The sequence below is a fragment of the Sorex araneus genome, chromosome X (assembly GCF_027595985.1).
Source record: "Sorex araneus isolate mSorAra2 chromosome X, mSorAra2.pri, whole genome shotgun sequence".
Lineage (NCBI taxonomy): Eukaryota > Metazoa > Chordata > Mammalia > Eulipotyphla > Soricidae > Sorex > Sorex araneus.
Window position 1 is genome coordinate 293,527,059 of NC_073313.1, and position 22,426 is coordinate 293,549,484.

At 49.2% G+C, this 22,426-nt stretch overlaps 1 protein-coding gene across 2 annotated transcripts in view; it reads left to right on the plus strand.

Moving 5' to 3' along the window:
* Window positions 1-22,426, plus strand: part of HK2 (hexokinase 2) — a 73,772-nt gene that overhangs the window by 46,520 nt on the left and 4,826 nt on the right. For both annotated transcript variants that reach the window (XM_004612006.3, XM_055122895.1), the window contains exons 4-16: window positions 3,286-3,405; window positions 4,367-4,462; window positions 5,224-5,323; window positions 5,618-5,801; window positions 9,268-9,423; window positions 11,262-11,495; window positions 12,018-12,322; window positions 14,392-14,540; window positions 14,878-14,997; window positions 18,177-18,272; window positions 19,134-19,233; window positions 19,329-19,512; window positions 20,371-20,526. In XM_004612006.3, the coding sequence (XP_004612063.1) occupies window positions 3,286-3,405; window positions 4,367-4,462; window positions 5,224-5,323; window positions 5,618-5,801; window positions 9,268-9,423; window positions 11,262-11,495; window positions 12,018-12,322; window positions 14,392-14,540; window positions 14,878-14,997; window positions 18,177-18,272; window positions 19,134-19,233; window positions 19,329-19,512; window positions 20,371-20,526 (2,000 nt within the window). The remainder of the gene's footprint in view (window positions 1-3,285; window positions 3,406-4,366; window positions 4,463-5,223; window positions 5,324-5,617; window positions 5,802-9,267; window positions 9,424-11,261; window positions 11,496-12,017; window positions 12,323-14,391; window positions 14,541-14,877; window positions 14,998-18,176; window positions 18,273-19,133; window positions 19,234-19,328; window positions 19,513-20,370; window positions 20,527-22,426) is intronic.

Consider the following 22,426-nt stretch of genomic DNA (forward strand, 5'->3'; position numbering starts at 1 on the left):
GTGAAGCTGGGTGGCGTGGGCGCCTGGGTGGCTGTCTCCTAGTCCTGGAACTCTGCCTTAAGATTTTTGAAAGGCTGTCTGTGGGAAGGGGCGCGGCAGATTCTCAGACCAATAAGGAAACATTTCTAACTTTATCAGATGATGCCCTTTGAGCCTTTTTTATGACCGGAAGTGTCCATTTTTTTCTCTCGCAGCGGCCTATCTTTAGACCATCAGCTCACGGAAGCGGAGAGGGCCTTCTAATCCCAGAAGTAGATGCTCTCCTCTCCCTCAGAGGGTTCTCTTTTTTCTTTTTTCTTCTTCTTTCTCCTCCTCCCCCTCCCCCTCCCCCTCCTCTCTCTTCTTCTTCCTCTTCCTCTTCGTCTTCCTCCTCTTCCTCCTCCTCCTCCTCCCCCTCCTTCTCCTTCTCATCCTTCTCCTTCTCCTTCTCCTTCTCCTTCTCCTTCTCCTTCTCCTTCTCCTTCTCCTTCTCCTTCTCCTTCTCCTTCTCCTTCTCCTTCTCCTTCTTCCTCCTCCTCCTCCTCCTCCTCCTCCTCCTCCTCCTCCTCCTCCTCTCCTCCTCCTCCTCCTCCTCCTCCTCCTCCTTCCTCCCATTTCTTTTTGTGGTTCTGGGGACTGACCCAAGGCCTCACACATGCCTGACAAGTGCCTAAACTGCTGAGCTCCACCCCTCCCACTTAGGTTTGGGGCTACACCAGTAGAGTTCAGGGCTCACTCCTCTGCACTCAGGGATCACTCCTGGCAGTCTCAGAGACTGCATGGGGTGCTGGGGATCACACCCAGCCCTGTGCAAGGCAGACACCCCACCCGCTGTCCTGTCGCTCTGGCCCTGCCTTTTCCTCCATTTAGAAACATGTAGCTTCCCTAAACCAGCAAGGCCCAATGGAACCTTCTGCCAGGGTGAAAAGTTCTGTCTCTCCAGAGGCCCTGACAGTCAGTAGGTACAAGTGCTGGGTGTGTCTGGTCAACCTTGGGAAGTGAATTGTTAAGTTTTAAAACTTCTAATTAACCCAAAGAGTCACAGATAGTCAGTGACTGCTGTGCTGAGAAGCTTGGTCTCTTAATGCCTCTGTTTCTCTTTGCCCTGCCCCCTGTTGGGCAAGGGGAAATGATATTGCTTTTCCCTCTTTTGAGTTCTCCCACCCCTCCCCTTCCACATCTGATTGGTTGACAACCCTCCTCCTTTCCGTTTGAGCAGGAGTCATTTAGAACCCCCCTGCTGTGCTCAGGCTTTCCTCCTGGCTCTGCGCTTAGGGATCACTTCTGATGGTGCTCAGGGGCCATATGTGGTGTCAGGGATCAAACCCTGGTCTGACACGTGGAGGACAAACACCTCACCCACTGTATTGTCTTTCTGGCCCTGACTGACGTTATCTCTTGAGACTGCTTTTGCAACTTCCTTTTTGGGGGTTATTTGTGCAAAGATCATTTTGATTAGAGTGGCAGGAAGAATATGCTAGAAATATGTTTCGTAATACTGTGAATTCTGCCTCTGATGTGCTTCCCAGCAGAACTTATTGAATAATACACCTAGCACCCCTATTTACATATTAACATATTTAACCTCTGCTTGAGGGAGTTGGTGTGTGTACCTTGGTGCATGGGTACACGGTGATTCTCTTAGTGAGAGGCCCTGAGCTTGCTCTTGAAAATGTTTTGGTTGGACATTAGATTTGAACATGATCAGCTGTGACTAAATTTGAATATGATCAGGGAACCAGATCGATGCTGAACATCGATCTGTCATTGGTGGAATGTTTCCACTTGTGGATGCTGAACCTTAATAAGTCAGAACATCCTTCCTTCTGGGGGGGGTGACCCTCCCCCCACTGAGCACACCCACCCCAGATGCATGGGGAGCCAGTGGACCTCTTGCCACCCCCCACTTCCCCCACTTCCAACCTCTCATTTTCTTTAATTGCAAATACTTTTCCTCATTTAGTGCAGTGGTTTTCAGGCCAGGGCAGGGCGTTGGAGATCTCCTGTAGGATCCCACTCCCAGTTTCTGCTTTAGCAGATTGAGGAGGAGTCCTCAAGTTTACATTCTTTCATGTTTCTACAGAGGGAAAGGAAACACTCCAATCAGATGTCCTCCTATCCTTTCTTCTCCCAGACTTTTAGGTTTTGCCATCTGGTCAGCAGGTCCTTGGAACTTTCTCAGGATCTTGGGCCTCTGCTCACTTGTTGCACTAGAAGGCCCTGGCCTCAGCCTCTAAGCTTCTGCAGAAGTGACCCTCATTGGGCTGGAGCGATAGCACAGCGGGGAGGGTGTTTACCTTGCACTCGGCCAACCCGGGTTCGATTCCCGGCATCCCATATGGTCCCCTGAGCACCGCCAGGAGTAATTCCTGAGTGCAGAGCCAGTAGTAACCCCTGTGCACTGCAGGGTGTGACCCAAAAAGAAAACAAACTAAATCAAAACAGCAACAGCAACTAAAAAGAAGTGACCCTCACTTTGAGGAAACTGAGTGGACAAGCGGATACCACGCGACTGTGGGTTGTAGGGCTGATTGAAAGCCCGATTATTGTGAATACAGCTTATTCTTGGGCTTCAGATCCTGCTCAGCATGGTCACGGATGTGAGACTGTCCATCCACAAAACCCTCTTTAGTCTTCAGCACTGTTCCTGGACTCCCTGGGTGTTCCCTTTTGAAGATAGAAAACAAAGATTACTTCTTTGAATGAACCCCAGGAAATTATTTCTAAAATGGAGAAAAAGAAACCTCTTTTTGTTAAGTTGGTCCATAGAATGGCAATAGCCAATGTCCCGTTCCCCCTCCCCCAATAATTAGAGACAGAGATGCTAAAATACTTCTTGGCAGTGAGATGGGCTGCCCTTTCTGGTCAAATAGTCAGCTGTGCATCCATGTCAGGGGGATTCTGACAGTGCCACCGAAGGATGTTCTGTTCTCAGGCCATGCCTGACTCGGACTCTGATTTACTTTGGCTTGGATTCCCCCTGCCTGGCACGATCATTTGAGCAGCAGTTTGGAGAAATGGTTTAGGCAGAAGAGATCAGTTAATAAGCATTAGTTAGCCTTTATATACATATATATATATATATATATATATATATATATATAAAATCATTTGATCCTTTCTAACTCTATGGACAGTTACAGGTATTGTCCCCCCACATGCCCCCAGTAGCTGGGTAAGTGGAAATTTCAGAGCGAATATATTTCTCACACACATTCAGCCAGTTCGTTCCTGAGCCCCAGACCAGCTCTTGGTCTCTCTGTTGTTTCGTCTCCCTGTTCATCTTCCTGTGTTCTGTGCCCTCAGCTGTTCGACCACATTGCTGAATGCCTGGCCAACTTCATGGATAAGCTACAAATCAAAAACAAGAAGCTCCCTTTGGGTTTTACCTTCTCGTTCCCCTGTCATCAAACAAAGCTAGACGAGGTAAGATGGATTCTTCGGTGTTGCCCAGGGCCCTGGGAAGATCTCAGGGCCACCTCCGGCTGTGGTTGGGGGTGGCTCTGATACTGTGTGATGAGTCCTCCCAGCTCGGTGCCTGAGTGTGTACAGCTGTGGGGGATGGTGAGGCAGCAGGGAGGGGCCGTCTTCAGCGTCCTCCGGGACAGCCTCGTAGCCGGGAGAAGGAATAAGAAATTGGCCTGGAACTTCCAGAGTTCTAAAGAGTTACAATAAAGATCCCTGGGAGAGAGATTCCTGGGGAACTAATAATGGTGCAGAACAGTCTTTTGTTAGTTCCTTAAAACAGTTTTATAAACAATTTTTTAAATAGAAATTTTGTAGCTAAGGTAATATGTTTACAATGGTGTTGTCATTTATGCAATTTGTGTGTGAGTGAGTGAGTGAGAGAGAGAGAGAGAGAGTGTGTGTGTGTGTGTGTGTGTGTGTGTGTCTGTGTCTGTGTCTGTGTGTCTGTGTGTATTTTGGGGGCGATACCCAGCAGTGTTCAGGCTTATTCCTAGCTCTGTGCTCAGGTATCACTCCTGGTGGGGCTCAGGGGATACTGGGATTGAGCCCAGGTTGACATTTATGGTATTGATATACATAGTTACTTTCCTTTATCAGCACCAAAGTGTTCAAGACACCCCCCTCCCCCACCCACACACGTATCCCTGTGAGACATCCCACTCCCCACTTTCCTTTTTTTTTTTTCAATAAAGTTCAACTTCTTGGACAGTGAGAGTGGGTCATGGAGGAAGGAGCTGTTTCTCATTGCCCCTTCCTTCTGCATCTTTGTGGGGGTCAAATTTCTCCTTCCTAGGTTACTCAGGAAGTGAGGTCTACACTCAGACATGGCTTTTCCTTAGTTTAACTCTGCAGTAGTGGTCCTCATTATGGTTGTTTCAAGGGTGTAGACTGCAAGGAACCCATTTTTATTCCTTCCTAGAGTTTCCTGGTCTCGTGGACTAAAGGATTCAAGTCCAGTGGCGTAGAAGGCAGAGACGTGGTTGATCTGATCCGAAAGGCCATCAAGAGGAGAGGAGTGAGTGGCGGCAGCGGGGCTGGAGGGGCTAAGCTTGGGGTCTGGGGACTTGATGTCCTTTGGGGCCCATGGTGAAGTCTTCCCCAGTCTGTCCTCAAATCAACATGAGAACCGTACCATAAGTTACGGAGAGTTTTCCTTTCTGCTTCCTTGCAGTGTTTACCTAATAATATATATATTTTCAGTTTTATGTGATAAGTAGACACGAGCTCTAAACGAGTTCAAGGTACAGCATGTAATGACTTGACCTGCCTATATTGCTGAGTGACTGATTACACAGCAAGAAACATATATGATCAATTGTCTTTGGGGTTTTTAGGGTGGCATGGTGGATAAATAATCTTTGGTGGTACAGTTGAAGTCTTCGGTCCTTAACCTGACGTAGTCCTGTCTATCTTCTGGAAGACAGAGGTCTTGTAGGAGTCATAAGGACCGAGGAGAGAGAAGGGGGAGAGGGAAGAAGAGACGGAAGTGCAGGATGGGATCCTCTTAGTGCAGTGATGGCCATGAAGTAGGCCACAGCGCTAGTGTCAGAAAATTCCTTCACACTGAGGACAAATGGGGTGGGGTGGGGATGGAGAGCGAGCGTTTGCTCTTCACTGGGAGCTGAACCTCATTTCCAGCTCTGACCATTTTCGTCTCCAAGTAGGGCCAAAGGGGCAGCACTGTTTCCCTTGAACTTTGGGTCTCGCTGCTCTTTCTGTCTTCACAAAGGTTCATTTGGGTGATGGTAAAGGGAGGGTCAACACTTATCCCTGCAGGACTTTGATATTGACATCGTGGCTGTGGTGAACGACACGGTTGGGACCATGATGACTTGTGGATATGATGACCAGAACTGCGAGATCGGTCTCATTGTGGGTGAGTGAATGAATGCTGGGTGTGAGGGAAGTGCCCATCAGTGGTCGGGGTCTGGGCTGGAGAGAGTGGAAGGTGTCTGGGCTGGGTGCTCCCCTGGAAGATGACAGTGGGGTCACCGTGGAAGGTCAAGCCAGAGCTGGTGGCGCTGAGGTGATAGTGGGTTGGACCATGTCAAGATGACCCCAATCCTATTGTGAAGACTCGCAGCTGCGCAGGGGCGGTGTCTGATCGTGGGGGGCGAGAGTGTTGCGGAGAGGGGGTGCAGCTCTCTCAATGGCCTCTTGCTTTGCTCAGGCACGGGCAGCAACGCCTGCTACATGGAAGAAATGCGCCACATTGACACGGTGGAGGGAGATGAGGGGCGCATGTGCATCAACATGGAGTGGGGGGCCTTCGGGGATGACGGCACGTTGGACGACATCCGCACCGAGTTTGACCGCGAGATTGACATGGGCTCCCTGAACCCCGGGAAGCAGCTGTGAGTCAGACCCCTGCGGTGGGCTGGGTGAGGGGAGGGGAGCATCCGGGAGCTGAGCAGGGGCTGGCCAGGGTGTCGTGTGTGTGTTTGTGTGTGTGTGTGTGGGGGGGGTGTCACTATTGCTTTACAGTCTTGTCTCCCCAGAGAGGGTGTCAGGCACCCACAGTCATGCATCACACACCCCGTGACTCCTGGTGCTGTGAAGGCTCCGGGAGGAGCCCGCAGACACAGGAGAGAGGCTGGCAGTCCTTTGGCTGTGTCCTTCAGAGAAGGCCTCTGGGAAGGTCACAGTCAGGTGTGACCCTGTTTTTTCTTTCCACCTTCCAATTTGCAAGTGGTCTGTGGAAACAGTTTGTGAGTCACTTAGGTCACGTGGAGACGACCAAGTTAAGCATCTCTGAAGGCTGGTTTCCTGGCTCGTATCCCTTCTCAGTGCAAAGGACGAGGTCTGGCACTCGGGTCCTCATCACTGGCGGAGGCTCTCGCATGAAGCTGGCTTGAGCAGCCAGCCCTGTGTAGGCCAGCGCCTCCCGGCACACTTGCTTTTTTCAAGGCCTGGAAAAAACTGAAGTCCCATTTTCAAGGTCTATTGAAATAATGACCAAGGCGTCTTTGGACATCTTTCTTGGCCCTGTGACCTGGCTGGGGTGGGTTGTAGAAGGCGCCAATATTTTGGACCCAGAAGGATCTATTTTCTATCCTGGCCAGACTTTTAAAATTATTTTGAACTCTTACAAAACATGATTTCACCCTCACAGACCTTTGCCAAATGCCTTGAAGATCTTGAAATAGGAATTGCTGCAAGCTCCGAAGGCCTTTGCATAATGCTTTGAGCAATCCGGGCCCTCTCTGGTCCTCTCTCGGCCGTCCCTGTTCCAGCAAAGCCTTTAGCACAGATCTGTGCTGGGAGAGGAGAGGCCAGCACTGTCACCCCGTAAAGGGCTCGGTCTGGGGGCCCTTTCTTTTACAGGGAGAAGATGCCTTGCTTCCTCAGAACTTGGCTGACTTTTATTTATTCTCGTTATTTTTTTGGTTTGGGGGAGGCCATGCCTGCTGGTGCTTGGGGCTTTCTCTTGGCTCTGCACTCAGGGATCACTCCTGCTAGGGCACAGGGACCGCATATGGTGCTGGGAATTGACCCGGGTTGGCTGCATGCCAAGCAAACACCGTACCCATTCACTGACTAGTGCTCTGACCCCGAGCATGGTTAAGTCACAAACTTCTCTCTCATGTCGAAAGGTGAGTCCGTTTCCTTGCAACTTTCATAGGGACACAAGCCGTGTGTCTGCTATGGGTGGTGAGAAATTTATGATGTAAAAAGTCGCTCACTCAGTGCCTGGCCTCCATGGATGAGGTAGACCCAAGCCGTCCATGGAGTCACATGCTCTTTGAAGTGTCAGAAGACAGAATTACCAGCAAGGTCTTGGCAGCACACCACTGGCTTCAGCTTCAGACAAATCAAAGGCCGGGAGGACACAGATCAAGGTGTCAGCCTCGCAGCCCCAAAGCTATAGCCTGGGTGTTAGTTATTGGTTATTAGAAGCCTCAGCTGGGAACTTTACCATATTTTGTTGGGTTTTTGGTTTGGGGGCCACACCCAGCGCCGCTCAGGGCTTACTCTGGGCGCTGTGCTCAGAGTTAACTCCTTCACTCCTGGCTCTATGTTTAGGGGTCCATAAGCAGTGCTGGGGGTCAGTCGCAGGCAAGGCTTAACCCTTAACCCTTGTACTATGTCTCCAGCTCTCTCCCCCACCATCTATATATGTTGCTGAGTAAGCATTTTCTAAACTTTGGCTGAAACAAAGTGTTTTCAAAATGCAAATAAAAACCTAAGAAGCCCTACCCACACTTGAAGCTCCCCTGGCCCCTGCCATGTTCTTCTGCCTCCTGGGGTGTCTGGTGACGGTGCTGGACGGGATCCAGAGTTGCTTCCTGCGGAGGCAGTTTTGTGCTGTTGCTGCGCTTGCCTATTCTTAAATGCACCGTTGGCCTCAGCTCTGCCTCACCTTGGGCCCTGATCTCCAGAAGGCCCAGCCTCCCCTCTGGGAGACAGTTAAGCATGGGATGACGTGGGCTCCTTCCCCTTTCCTGCTCTGGGCCTCGAAGTCAGTGTCCACAGGTGCTGGGGGCCTAATCTCTCTAGGATTTTTTTTCGAGATGCCAAGAAACTGGCTTCTCTCTCCAGAACGTGAACTGTCACACTGCTTGAACAGGCCTCTCAACTGTCTCCTAAGGAAAACAGCGTCACCTAGTGTTGAGAAAAGGAAGCCACCTGACTGCCCTCAGCCGGGGAGTCTGTCGCTCTTTGTCTAATATGCTTTTTACTTCTGCTGGCTCAGAAGTTAGTAGCAATTTCCAGATTCCTGAAACCATCTGAACTTAATCTGGCCCAACCATTCCTTCCATTTCCCCTAACTCCCCACCACCATTGGTTTTATACTGTTGTCTTAGGAACCCACCAGTGACTGAAGAGGGAAGGTAGTGTTTGATTTCCAGCCCATGGCCCAGTATAATCTGAGTTTTTCCTCTTATATATATAAGTATTGACACATTAAGTGATATTTCATTTGAAAATAGCATTTCTTTAGACCAGAGCGATAGAAGAGCGTGTAAGACACTTTGCCTGCGTGCATCAGGCCTGGCTTTGATCCCTGGCACCATATATAGTCCCCAGAGCCCTGCCAGTGTTTATTCCTGAGCACAGAACCAGCAGTGATGATGAGCACCACCAAAATAAAAAAAAAATAAGGAAGGTAGGTAGGAAGGAAGGAAAAATTAAGCATTTCTGGGTCTAGCGAGCTCCAATCTTTGCATAGGGGAAACGACCCAGGCTCAATCCCTGACACCACATTCTCCCCCAGACACCACTGGATGTGATCCCTGAGCACAGAGGTGGGAGTAGCCCCTGAGTACTGCTGGGTGTGGTCCAGAAATCAACCCTTCACCTTCAAAACAATTCACATTTCCTTGCTGGGTCGGGGAGTAGGGAATTACTACCTACCATGTAGTTTATTTAATCTAAGGTTCACTGTTCCAGAATGTTGCATAGCCCCAGGTCTGCTTTGGCTGCTGTGTGCCCACCCTTCTCCGCGGTTCAGTGTCCTCCCATCCTTCTCCGTGGCTCAGGCTCAGTGTCCTCCCATCCTTCTCCGTGGCTCAGTGTCCTCCCATCCTTCTCCGTGGCTCAGTGTCCTCCCATCCTTCTCCGTGGCTCAGGCTCAGTGTCCTCCCATCCTTCTCCGTGGCTCAGTGTCCTCTTCCTGCACAGGCAGCCCAAACCCTCCATCCCCCCCGGCAGCAGCTGCTTATGCTCCTCATCCTCCTCCCCAGTTCACACACCTTAACTCTGAGTTCTGTGCCAATGCTACCAACATTTTGAAGTTTTGTGTGAGTGCATGTTGCCGCCACAGGAACGTTGTGAGTCCACTGACCGTAAGAATTAAATTTTGGGGTCTGTGTCCTGCAGGTTTGAGAAGATGATCAGCGGCATGTACATGGGGGAAATAGTGAGACTCATCCTTGTGAAGATGGCTAAGGAGGAACTGCTTTTCGGAGGGAAGCTCAGCCCAGAACTCCTGGCTAAGGGTCGCTTCGAGACCAAAGATGTTTCCGACATTGAAGGGTAAGATTCTGGGTTCTTCCTCTCTGTTCACTGTGTCCACTGAAGGATGGGCAGACAGTTGGGGAATGAGGAAGGGGCACTGCCCCGGGCCTTCCAAATGTGGACAGTAAGAGCCATGGCGGGCCTGTGTGGGCCATGGTGGGCCTGCGGCTTGGCTGCATTTACCAGAGGGGCTCCACTATTCAGACGAACTGCCTGGGTGACAGGGAGGTGGCCCACCCCTCCGATGTATTGTATTCTGCTTCAGTGATAATGGCTGCGGTGGGGAATACTTTGTTGAATGCTGGAGATTCCAGTGAGGTTTTATTCTTTCCCCAATTGAAAATTCCAGTGACTTTTTTTTTTTTTAATTTAAAATTTCTTTTTTCAGCATTTAAAAATTTTTAATTATTTAAAGTGTTTTAATTATTATTTTTAAGTTTTAATTTTAGGCACCATGTATTACAGTATTGATATTAGTAAGGTTTCATGCAAAAGAAATCCCAACACCACCACACCCTCATCAGTGTCTGCCACCCTCTCTCCACGTGTTCTGGTGTGTCATCCCCCTCCCCGCCCTGTCATGTCCTCCCATGCCCAGCCTGGCCCTCGCAGTGACAGGATTCCTACTAAATATCAATTTTTGGTGGTTTCTGTTGCTTTGGGTATTTTTTTTTTTTTAAAAAAAACTATGTGATCTGGGGGCTGGAGCTATAGCACAGCAGGTAGGGCATTTGCCTTGCATGCGGCTGACCTGGGTTTAATTCCCAGCATCCCATATGGTTCCCCTGAGCACCACCAGGAGTAATTCCTGAGTGCAGAGCCAGGAGTAACCCCTCTGCATTGCTGGGAGTGACCCAAAAAGCAAAAATAAATAAATAAATAAATAATAAATAATAAACTATGTGATCTGGAAACAACCCAGTACATATACATCTAATGGAATACCGCCCAGTGACGCTTAGTGGCAGATTTTCATCTGTTTCCAGTTCCCTTCTCCGGAAGCACTGGCTTCCAGGAAGGCTCTCTACTCCCCCCTGCTCGAGACCCTCCTCCCCTCGCTGCTCCATGACTGCAGAAGCGGTTCTCAGATGGTCCAGAGATGGGCTTGGGGCACTGCAGAGGGAGAGTGGGGACCACCTGCATTTTCACAGGGCTGCAAAGCTGGGAGTGAGCAGGGCCTCCTTCTGGTTTGCTGGGACCTGGTGACCTCTTCTTGAGGTTCCATTTGTGCCTTGAAAGAGGCCCTGTTATTTCAGGGGCCAGCTGGTGGAGAGGTGATTTTGGTGCCAGAAGGTGCATTCAAACGGTTCAAATGAGTGTTTTCAGGGGGAGGAACTGTGCCTGCTTGTTAAACCCTGAGGGAAAGAAAATTCTATAAAAACAGACCACAAAATCCTGTGTTGTACCCCGTTTGGTGTGTAAAGACCAGGGCCTTACATAGGGCTTACTTAAATATCAGCTGGGTCAGGGTGACAATAGAGTGGACAGGGCATTTGTCTGGCACACCCAGGGTCCACCCCTGGCACCCCATACGGTCCCCCAAGCTCACCAGGAGTGATTCCTGAGCACAGATCCAAGAGTAAATCCTGAGCACCTCTAGGTGTGGCCCCAAAACAAAACAAAGAAATTTGAGCTTTTCCTTTACAGGAGAGCACTCTGTTGTGTGCACACAATAGAATGTGTGCATGCGCACCTATGCATATTTGTGTGTGCATGTGCGCGTTGGGTTGGCTCCAGTGGTTTCCCCTCCTTGCTGCCTTTCCCTTTGCTGAAGCCGAGGAGTTTCCTTGTCAGACGGCCCCTGCCCCCGCGCGCATGCGCCCCTCTGACCGCATGCCCTCTCGTCTGCCCCCCAGGGAGAAGGATGGCATTCGGAAGGCACGGGAGATCCTGGTGCGGCTGGGCTTGGACCCGACGCAGGAGGACTGCGTGGCCACTCACCGGATCTGCCAGATCGTGTCCACGCGCTCGGCCAGCCTGTGTGCGGCCACGCTGGCGGCCGTGCTGCGGCGCATCAAGGAGAACAAGGGTGAGGACCGGCTGCGCTCCACCGTCGGCGTCGACGGCTCCGTCTACAAGAAGCATCCACAGTGAGTCGGCCACGGGACCCCTGAGAGCAGGCGAGAGACCCCAGCTCTGCTTGTCTCTGGGGCCATGGGGGAGAGGGCTTTGCAGAACACAAGTTCCACGCCGCGTGTGGTGTCCCTGCGTGGATGCAGGCGATTTCCAGAGTTGCTAACGGTGCAGCCCAGCTCCTCTGGCCGCTGGGCGCTTTGCCAGAGTATTTACTACTTTCTTTCAGGCGGCTTGGAGTTGGACCACATCTGGGGTGCTCAGGGCTTTTTCTGGCTCAGTGCTCAGGAGTGAGCCTGGCCATGCTCTGGGGCCCTTATGCGGTGCTCAGGATTAAACTGGGTTTGCTGCATGCAGGGCAAACACCATACCCTGTGCTAGTCGTCTGGCCCCGTGTCAGAGCTCTGACAGTGATTCCTCATTTGGGAAAGTCAGGGAGTGGGTGTTAGGGGCAAGTGTGCTGCTGTGGGGTCCCCAGGGGAGCTCCTGAACCCCTGACACCATTGTCCCTGCTGACCTGTCTTTCACCCCATCTGCAGTTTTGCTAAGCGACTTCACAAGGCTGTGCGGCGCCTGGTGCCCGACTGTGACGTCCGCTTCCTCCGCTCCGAGGATGGCAGTGGCAAGGGCGCTGCCATGGTGACGGCAGTGGCACACAGGCTGGCCGACCAACACCGAGCCCGCCAGAAGATCCTGGAGGATTTGAAGCTGAGCCGCGAGCAGCTGCTGGAGGTCAAGAAGAGGATGAAGGTGGAGATGGAGCGAGGCCTCAGCAAGGAGACACACGCCGTGGCCCCTGTCAAGATGCTGCCCACTTACGTGTGTGCCACCCCAGATGGCACCGGTACGTGGCAACGTTCACCGCTCACCCTGGTGGGCTTTTGTCTTGGTGCAGATGACCTGGGGGGGACCCTCTCCGGCATTTGCTCTTTGCTGCAGGTTTTTTAAAATCATATGACTAGGAAATCCTTAGTTAAGGTTAGCCAAGACATTCCTCTGTTGAAAACAGAAAAGAAGTAATGGTCAATACTTTTGTGAATGCATGGTATGTGCCAGACCTTTTTTTTTTTTTTTCGGTTGTTGCTACTCATTTTGATATTTATTATAGTTATTATCTTTTTTTTATAATAAGAATTTTATTTTTTGAATCAGCATGTGGAAAATTACAATGCTTTCAGACTTAAGTCTTAGTCATACAATGCTGAAACAACCAGTGCCCATATCCCACCACCAAAAAAAAAAAAAAAAAAACCACAGTACACCTCCCATCCCGCCCACCCCCACACCCCACCACCCCGCCTTGTAACTGATAAATTTCACTTTACTTTCTATTTACTTTGGTTATATTCAATATTTCAACAAAAACCTCACCATTATTGTTAGGAGTACCCCACTAGAGTCAGAACTGTTGTGAAGAGAAATGAGGTTTTGGATTTCTGTACTTTAACAACTAAGTCCAGGGAGATTTCTTCCGGATATTGGATCATTGCAAGCTTGTAAACCCCGTCTATGGTCGTCATAATATGGCAGTCCCCATGCCCTTCATCCCTGGGCAGGAAGAGGCGAGAGAGAGAGAAATACCTTTCCCCTCCTGGGCAGGCATGGGGTCGCGTGTGCCAGACCTTTATCTAAGCTTTTCTTATATACTAGCTCACTGCATCTTTAAGCACCAATAGATTATAGTTTTATTTGCTAACAAACTGTTAGGTTGGGCATAAAACAAGGCACAGAGTAGTTTAGAATTCTATGAAACTTCACATAGCTAAAAAGTGTCAGAGCTGGCATCCTAACCCAGGAATTTAGTTTTCAGGGCTAGTAGAAGCCCTCAGCTAAGGGTTGGCAAATGATTGCTTATGAGTCAAATGTAGCTCATCCCGTGTTTTGGTAGTTTTATTAAGGACACACCTTTGCCCTCTTATCTACACACAATTATGGCTACTTGTCAGCACGATGGAAATGTAGGCTGTACTTCACAGGCCTAGAATGTTTATAGCTCAACTCTTTCTAGAAAAAGAATACTCTTGATCTAGGTCTTCATCCTCAGAAACGGTGGTCTTTCCCCAAATCAGACAAAAGGGCTGTAGAGCAGACCAGTGCCTCTGGAACCTGTTCCAGAGGCCAAAACTAGGATTTGGGCTCTCTCCAGTCTGAGTTATATAACCCGGGCAGGACCATCAGCTGAGTCTCTTTTTTTTTTCTTTTCTTTTTTTTAATTTTTGGGTCACACCCGGTGATGCACAGTGTTTACTCCTGGTTCTGCACTCAGGAATAACTCCTGGCAGTGCTCAGGGGATCATGTGAGATACTGGGAATTGAACATGCAATTCTGGGTCAGCTGCATGCATAGCAAACTCTCTACTCACTATGCTCTCGCTTCAGCCTCTGAGTATCTTTGCCTCCATCTGTTCCACATACCCATGGCAAGGATACCTGGGACCACTGGATCCTCACACACTTCCTTCCTCAAGAGAAGTTGAGAGGCAGTGAAAAGCAAAGATGAGATCAGAGAAGCACCTGAGCACCCAAACAGCAGATGAATGAGATGTCCTGTATCCACTACAAGTGCCTAAAACAGGGGAAGCTGCTGCTTCTCATCCGGGCAGCCTAATGTAGAGTGGCCTTGACTTAGCATGGATCGCTGGGCTGGCTATTTTGTGGTGTGCTGGAGCAGAATCTCAAATCACAGGAATTTAGAGGGACTTGCTCTCTGCGTTGTTTGAAAAACTACCAAGGAGCAAGCAACTCTCTGGCATCTTTTCTTTCCTGGGAGGTGGGGCCCACATTCCATCACCCCTGCGGTTCTCAGTGAATGACTGGGAGGACTCCCAAGAGAGACAGTCATTCAACCCTGTCTCTCTAGTGTGATGAAGTGGCAATGCCTCCGCTCACCGTCTTTCTGGGTTTAATTTCCAGAGAAAGGTGACTTCCTGGCCTTGGACCTTGGGGGGACCAATTTCCGGGTCCTGCTGGTGCGTGTGCGTAACGGGAAGCGACGGGGAGTGGAGATGCACAACAAGATCTACTCCATCCCGCAGGAGGTCATGCATGGCACCGGGGACGAGGTGAGGCAGGGCAGCACTTCTAGGAGGGAACTCTAGGGACCCACTTGTTTCGGAGGGGCTGGGAGGGCTTGGGGAACCATTTGATTCTGGGGATAGAATCTCGGGCTCCCTCATGTAATGTGTGAGAGGGCGCCGTCTTATGACCAGGAACGATGGGTCTTTCTCTGCTGGTTTATTGTCCCGAGCAAGGCCACAGGAACCAGGAAGGATGCTGGCCTGGCCTTTATTCACGTCTGAACCTTGTACTTGGATTTCTGCTTGGAAGCTCGTGCACAGACTCTGCTGCGGGCAGCCATGTGCCAGGGCCACCCCTTAGCAACTCAACTTCTTCTTGCAGCTCTTTGACCACATCGTCCAGTGCATCGCAGACTTCCTGGAGTACATGGGCATGAAGGGCGTGTCCCTGCCCCTGGGCTTCACCTTCTCCTTCCCCTGCCAGCAGAGCAGGCTGGATGAGGTAATAACAGCGCCTTGCTGGAGCTCTCTCCTAATGTGTCCTCTTGACTCTTTGGCCAGAGGGAGAAATCTGAGTTAAGAGGAAGAAAAGTGGAGCATGCATGACTAGTCATGGGAGGCCCATTGATGGGCCTGTGTCAAGGCTGGTGGAAGTTAAGCAGGTTAGCTCAGTATTCACAATCTTTGGGAGGATGAGGATGATGACAATAATCAAAATATGAGCAACTAACATGTTAAAACTTTGACACGTATGCTAAGCTTCCTGTGTACTCATTTAATTCTTACAGTAACCATATAAGGGAGATGTTGACATAGTTATTTTGTGGAAGGGAAATAAAGTTCACAAGAGGAGTAAAAAGTGTCTTTCCCTGAGCTTGGATGTGGCCTTGCCACAGTCTGATTTCTGGTGTCCTGACATCTGAGCTCACAGATGTGGCTATGTTCATGTATGTGCCCTTGTTAGGGGATACAGGACATTCTCTTTCATCTCCTGCTGTTTGAATGCTCAGCTACTTCTCTGGTCTCATCTTTGCTTTTCATTCCTTTTCAATTAGCTTTCAGGAGTGAAACAAGTGTGTGAGGACCTGGGGGTCCTAGATATTCTTGCCATGGGTATATGGAACAGTGTAGAAGAGCTGAGAAGGCAGTGTTTGGCCTTACTCTGGGTCCGTTATGGATAAATTAGAGATAATTTTGTTAGTTAGTTTATTATATTATTTAAGCAGGTGCTCCTATAATGTCTTGATCATAATTCTAAAACAGTGTTTCCCAAAATGGACATTGAATAATCCAGGGGATGCCGAGTGATCCTGTTTCCTCTCCCTGAAAAGGAGCTGGAAAGCCAAATGTACCTGGGGACCTATGGTTTAGAAACTTACAGCAAGTGAACAGGAAGCTGTGGACAGAGTTGTAAGGACACAAAAGGCCCAGTTCCTGCTTCAGGTGTTTACACAGGACTGGTGAAGCAAGCCTAGAATGAGAGCTGGTGTTTGGAATGTAGCACCTAAACTCCGGGACCTGCAGCGTGATGTTAATCTGAGCATATCTCTAGAGGGCTCTCCTTAGTCAGGAGAGCCAGTGAATGGGGGAGGAAGGCAAGTCTCCCTGGGAGCGTGGTGGGGGCAGTGCCTAGTGACAGTCAAGGTAAAGTGAGCTTGGCCAGAGTCCTTGGAACAGCAACCCTCGCACTGCTCAGTTGAGCTTTGTAAATGCTTCCCTTCCCCCCCCCCTCCAAGAGCTAAGTGTACCAGCTATACTGGTAACCGAGGTCTTAAGAAGCTCTGCAATAAAAATCTGGCCAGATCTTATATGACTGAACACCGATTAACGTTTGTCCAGTGTACCTTTAGCTTTTCCAGTTCCTTGTTTCAGTGCACTTATTATAACAAAGACATTAGAAACAAAACCCATTGTTCAATGGTTCATAGATTGTGAACCATTCAGAGATCCATATCAAGGTCTAGATTCTTGGGAAAACATAATGACGTTGGAAAATACTGGTGGTATGACCAACACTTTTTTTCCAAAAGTAATTTTCATAGCCTATAACATGTCAAAATATGATAGAAACGTAAAAATATAGCATGCCAGTGTATTTACTTCCAGACTTTTCTAGTGAAATATTTTAAAGACTATTGTATTTTTTATGCATGCAAGCACATGCACACAATTTACCAACTTGTAAAATTCCAGGTCATTATATTAGATTTTGTTCTATGTATTGTAAGTTTCTGTAAAGACCTTGGTTCAGTCTAGAATTATGAAAACTGGGAGCAAATAAAGCAGAAGCTGATTTCTCTGTGACCTGAGTTCTGCCTGGTGAGGTCACTGTATCCGTGTATCCGTGCTCAGGCCACCCAGACCAGCGAGTGACCTGGGAAAAGCCTCCCCAGATCTTGGGACTTCCACTTGCTTTGTCATTAATAATAGTCCCAAACAATGTTATTTCAAATAATTTGTAAACGGTTAAGTGCCAAGCACAAAATTTCACTTGCGAGATGAAGCTAATTTATAGATAAGAAAGTTGAGTGGAGCTAAATGTACTTGGAGATAGGTGTCTACCCCAGGACCCCACTTGTGCTGGAATTGGTTTTTCTAGTTCTCAACTGAACCTGTGACACATCCAGGTTAATTTGTAGAACCAAACTCCTGCTGATGAAATGCTGATGGGCTTGAACGACCAAGCAAGGAGAAACAAGGCAGCGGGTGGACAGTGGGCACACAGCCCTCCTTGTTTATGGCTCTGGCTTCTGAGGAAGTGGGCCTGGGCATCCTTGTTTCCTGTGATGGTTTGTGGCAGCAAAGAGGGAAGCAGGGTGTGGTAGGAAATAGCTCTCCTACATCGAAAGACACTGTGTGTCTAGTCCTGAAAGGGTCAGTGGGGTTTCTTGGGAGCTTCTCCTAGGCTGCTGAGGAGACCTCGATACTACCCAGGTATCCTCATGGTCCCTGTTCACCCCATCCTGGAATTTGAAAAAATGGAGACACGCTGACCCTTTGCAAGTATAGGGTGGGAGCCAAGAGTGTGAAGTGGGGAAAGAGAAGTCTAATACTTCTTACTCCGGGGATGGTAAGATGGTGAGATGTTGGAGCAGCTGGACAGAGCAAACTGCTTTTCCTCAGGAAGGGAATAAGTGCTTGGAACTTGGTTCTTTGGTCTGTGAAATTGGTGATTCTGGACCCATGTGTTGGAGGTAACAGCACTGGGCGTGAATCCTGCTCCTCTCCTCCAAGCTGCAGGTTGGGGGCACTCAAAAACAGCCTCTCCTAAAATGGTACCAAATGGTCCCCCGTAAATCCTCCAGGATCTTCCAGAGGGGCCTCAGGTGAAAGTCATGTAAGTGGGAGCCTTGACACAGCAGTAGGACGTGGGGAGAGATACTGGAAGGGAACAAGGTTGTAAGGGAGGCAGGATGAGGAAAAGGGTTGAGGAACACTGCTCTCGAGTCCCAGATACCTGCAAAATGGGCACAAGTGACAATAGAGTGCTGTGAGGATTAAATGTGACACACGGGATATGCTTAGTCCAATACATGGCACATGGTGATGCTTGAATCAAGGTTAGGATCAGATGTGGTGAGACCTGTGAGTGAGAGCTAGAGGCACGGCCGAGCCTCCTGGGAAGGACTCGGGAGCCTTTCTCTGAGAGCTCATTTCTGCTCCCCCCTGCTTTTTTTTCAGAGCATCCTTCTCAAGTGGACAAAAGGTTTCAAGGCATCTGGCTGTGAGGGGGAGGATGTGGTCACTCTGCTGAAGGAAGCCATCCACCGGCGAGAGGTGGGAGACACGTGACCTGGGGCCGGAAGTTATGTGTTTGAAAGTGGGGGAGGTGCTGAATGCTGTTGCATGGTTGTGGGGCAAGGGTCAGGGCTGTTTAACTGAACACCTCCCAACCACCAGAAGTTCTTGTTTACTGCGCTTGGTGGGCACTGAGTAGTGAAATGACCCCCCAAATAGGTAAGCGAGCCAATATCCGATGCAATTTTGCTGTGAGAGAAGGAAGCTGAGTGTGGACAGAGCCAGGGGTCTGGGAAAAGGACAGACTTTTATTTTGGTTGCAGACTTACACTTTGCTTTGTAGTAAGTTTAAACCCTGAGGACCCCAACATCCCGTGGATTCTGGATCTAATGACCTTAGTCGGAAGTTTGTTTTGGATTTGGGCTCAGTCATACCACGTTTCCCTGGGCACAAGTTAATCCACACCAGCTTACTCTCCGGTGTTGCTCAGTTTGCTGTCAGCCATCCTTGTTACTTGCTTTGCACACATAAGCACATCTGTTCTCTAGAGAGAATTCTCCTTCAGCTTAAACCCCTTCAATTGGAAGAAGAGCCGTGTACTCCCTCTGGTTGCACAGACCGTGTGTGTAGCCAGTAAGGTGGCCATGGACCACAGCCTTCTGGCTATCTTACAAGTCCAAAAGAATTTGTCCCCCAAGCCCTGCGACAGGGACTTCACTCACCTCCATAGGACACTCTGTTAAGCAGCATCACAGGGGAAGGTCTCTGAGGAGGTGATACGTGATGAGTGAAGGAGAGTATGAGCCAACCCAAGTTTGATACACAAAATGCCCCTGGCAAGTGTTTAGAGAGAGAGAAGATGATGCTTAGTTTGTGGGAACCTGTCATTGTCCTCTCAGGAGTTTGACCTGGATGTGGTTGCTGTGGTGAACGACACAGTCGGAACTATGATGACTTGTGGCTACGAGGACCCTCACTGTGAAGTTGGCCTCATTGTGGGTAAGGAAAGGGCTGTCCTTCCTACACAGAGCCCTGTGGCCTCAAGTGGGTGTAGGGAGGAGCTGAGCGTGACGCCACGTCTCTGTCCTTGGCAGGCACCGGCAGTAATGCCTGCTACATGGAGGAGATGCAGAACGTGGAGCTGGTGGATGGGGAAGAGGGGCGGATGTGTGTCAACATGGAATGGGGGGCCTTCGGGGACAATGGCTGCCTGGACGACTTCCGCACAAAATTTGACATGGCTGTGGATGAGCTTTCCCTGAACCCTGGAAAACAGAGGTGGGCATCCAAGTAATGTGTGTTTGTGTCTGTGTCTGTGTCTCTGTGTCTCTGTGTGTGTCTGTGTCTATGTCTGTGTCCTGCTCTAGATAACCCAGCACTGACTGATGACAAGCTATCCACTACTTCACAACTCTGACCCCAGGACATTGGATTCTGAGAGAGGGACTAAGATTTCCTGGGAAGTCTCTTGTCAGTTGTATCTGGAAAATTCTGGATTGTCTTTTCCCCCCCTTTACTGGACTGTGATGCTTTGAAAGTGCAGCTGGGAAACAAATTAGAAATTATGTTGCAAGGACAATCACCTGTAAAGAATTGGTCAGTGAGGTTTCCCAGTGAAGTGAAGTATTAAAACTTAACATCTGATCCTTCTGGATCTTTGGTGGGGTTTGACTGTCTATCCTTGCTGCAGGAGTCATAAATAAGTCATAGAAGGTAAGTGAGCCCAGAAGCTTGGAAACCCATGGGCCATGGCATGGTGATTAGTTTCACTTACAGCTCTGAATCAGTGTACACCAACCCCCAGGACTCTGCCCCAAGCCACTCAAGTGGCATTTCCTTTGTCCACCAAGGAGAATGTCTGTGCCCTCTACTTCTGCACGCTGACTAGGCTGTATTTTTTTTTTCTTTTTGGGTCATACCCGGCGATGCTCAGGGGTTACTCCTGGCTTTGCACTCAGGAATCACTCTTGGCAGTGCTCAGGGGACCATATAGGATGCTGGAATTGAACTCGGGTCGGCTGTGTGCAAGGCAAATGCCCTACCCGCTATACTATCACTCCAGCCCTAGTCTGTCTTTTGTATCTTAGCATATTTCCCTGCCTTCTCCCTTAACCTCCAATGTCGCTTTCATTGCAGGTTTGAAAAAATGATCAGTGGCATGTACTTGGGTGAGATTGTCCGTAACATCCTCATTGATTTCACCAAGCGGGGGCTACTATTCCGTGGCCGAATTTCAGAACGGCTCAAGACGAGGGGAATCTTTGAAACCAAATTCCTGTCTCAGATTGAGAGGTAAGAGATTAGGACCCGGGGTAAAGTTGGACTGTCTCTTCCTTTCTTCTCTAGCCCAAGGATTTCTATAGCTCAAGTAAGATCAGGACATGGCTTAGATAAGGTTAGTTGAGGAGCTAAGATACTGAACAACTAGAGGTTCTACTTAGTGCTGAGTTTACAATGAGCACTCTAACATTTTTGTGAAAAAAATCAATGAAGTTGGCATGAGCCCGTGCTGACTTTTACTTACTTTTATTTATCTTGTGGTTTGGCGGGTGAGGGGAGGGTCATCATCCTTGGATAGTGATCCATGGGTATTCCTGACTCTGTGCTCAGAATTCACCCCTGGTGGTACTCCAGGGGTTATGTGTAGTGCCAGGGTTAGCACTGGCATTCAAACCAAGGTCAGCCACATCTATAAGGCAAGACTCCTTTACATCCTCTCTGATCCCATGCTGAGTTTTAAATCAAATACCAAAGGAGCAAGTATACCTGCCCAGAGGATCAAATTGAAATGTACAGAGGAAGGTAACTTGCTAGAGAACACGCATGCTCACTAGAGGGTTCCTAAGACCAATAGGACTGAGTGAAAGCTGGCTTGTCCTGCAGTGCAGAAATATGCTCGGGATGGCTCCGTTAAAGCACAGCCTCCCTCCAGACTCCAGACAGACAGCAAAGTCTGCATCAAATAAGAACAGCGACTTTCAGAGCCCTGTAGAAATGCATACTGCACTGAGTCAGTCAGCCACACGGCCAGCAGGGACGGGAAGACTGAAATGCGTGGCCCTGGGCTGTCCGTGCCAGTGAGCAGAAAGAATCTGCTCTACGTCCTCTGCCAGTGTGGAAGGAGATTCCAGATGTCTCAAGACATCTCATTAGATAAGAGGGTTTACTATCTTCTTCCAATAATTTAACACAGTGGGCAGGGCGTTTGCCTTGCATGTGGCCGACCCAGGTTCGATTCCTCTCTCTCTCTCTCTCAGAGAGCCCGGCAAGCTACTGAGAGTATCTTGTCCCCACACGGCAGAGCCTGGCAAGCTACCCATGGCGTATTTGATATGCCAAAAACAGTAACAAGTCTCACAATGGAGGCGTTACTGGTGCCTGCTCAAGCAAATTGATGAGCAACGGGATGACAGTGATACAGTGATTTTATAAAGTTCACAATAGTTCATTACAGATACTATTCAAACACCAATCCCACCATGTGCACCTTCCCACCACCATAAGAGGAAAGTGTGTGAAGATTGTTGTATTTCATCCTGGGGCCATTTAAGCCCTTAGATAAGAGATTACAAACATGTATGTTAAACCCAAACAAATGTGTGTTACTTTTGGAACATCAGTAGGCTTGAGTGTAAGAGGTTGCTCGCTTTAGAACGTTCTGTGTTGTTCTCTTCTGGGAGCTTTATTTCACAGTCTCTGGATATCGGTTGTTGATGAAATTATATGGCGGCAAAGGCAGATTGTGGGTGTGACTGTCAAGCTACTGGAAAACTGGGGAGCTGGGGGGAGGGGGGAGGAGGCCCAGTCCTGTTCCAAGCAAGCTTGGAGATTTCAGTCACGGGTCCCGGCTTCCTTCAGTTTTATGTAGGTTTGTTTTCTGTGTGGTGCACACACAAATTTCACGCCACCCAGGGTAGGAGAGCAGAAATAAAATAGAGGTCTATTGTTGGTGAGGCTTGTCCCACTGACCCCTGACTAGCAATGACAGGGGGCATGAATGACCCCCCCCCAACATCTGTCACCTGCCATTGGTAGTCTGGTGGCACCAATGGGGAAGAAACCAAAGCAAACGAAACCAAATCCACCAACTACACCACACCAGTCACGAGAGAAAGAATTTTGTAATAGAAACAGCCTTATTTGAGCATTACCACTGACTTCCTTAAGACTTTCAAAGCAGGATATAGAAACT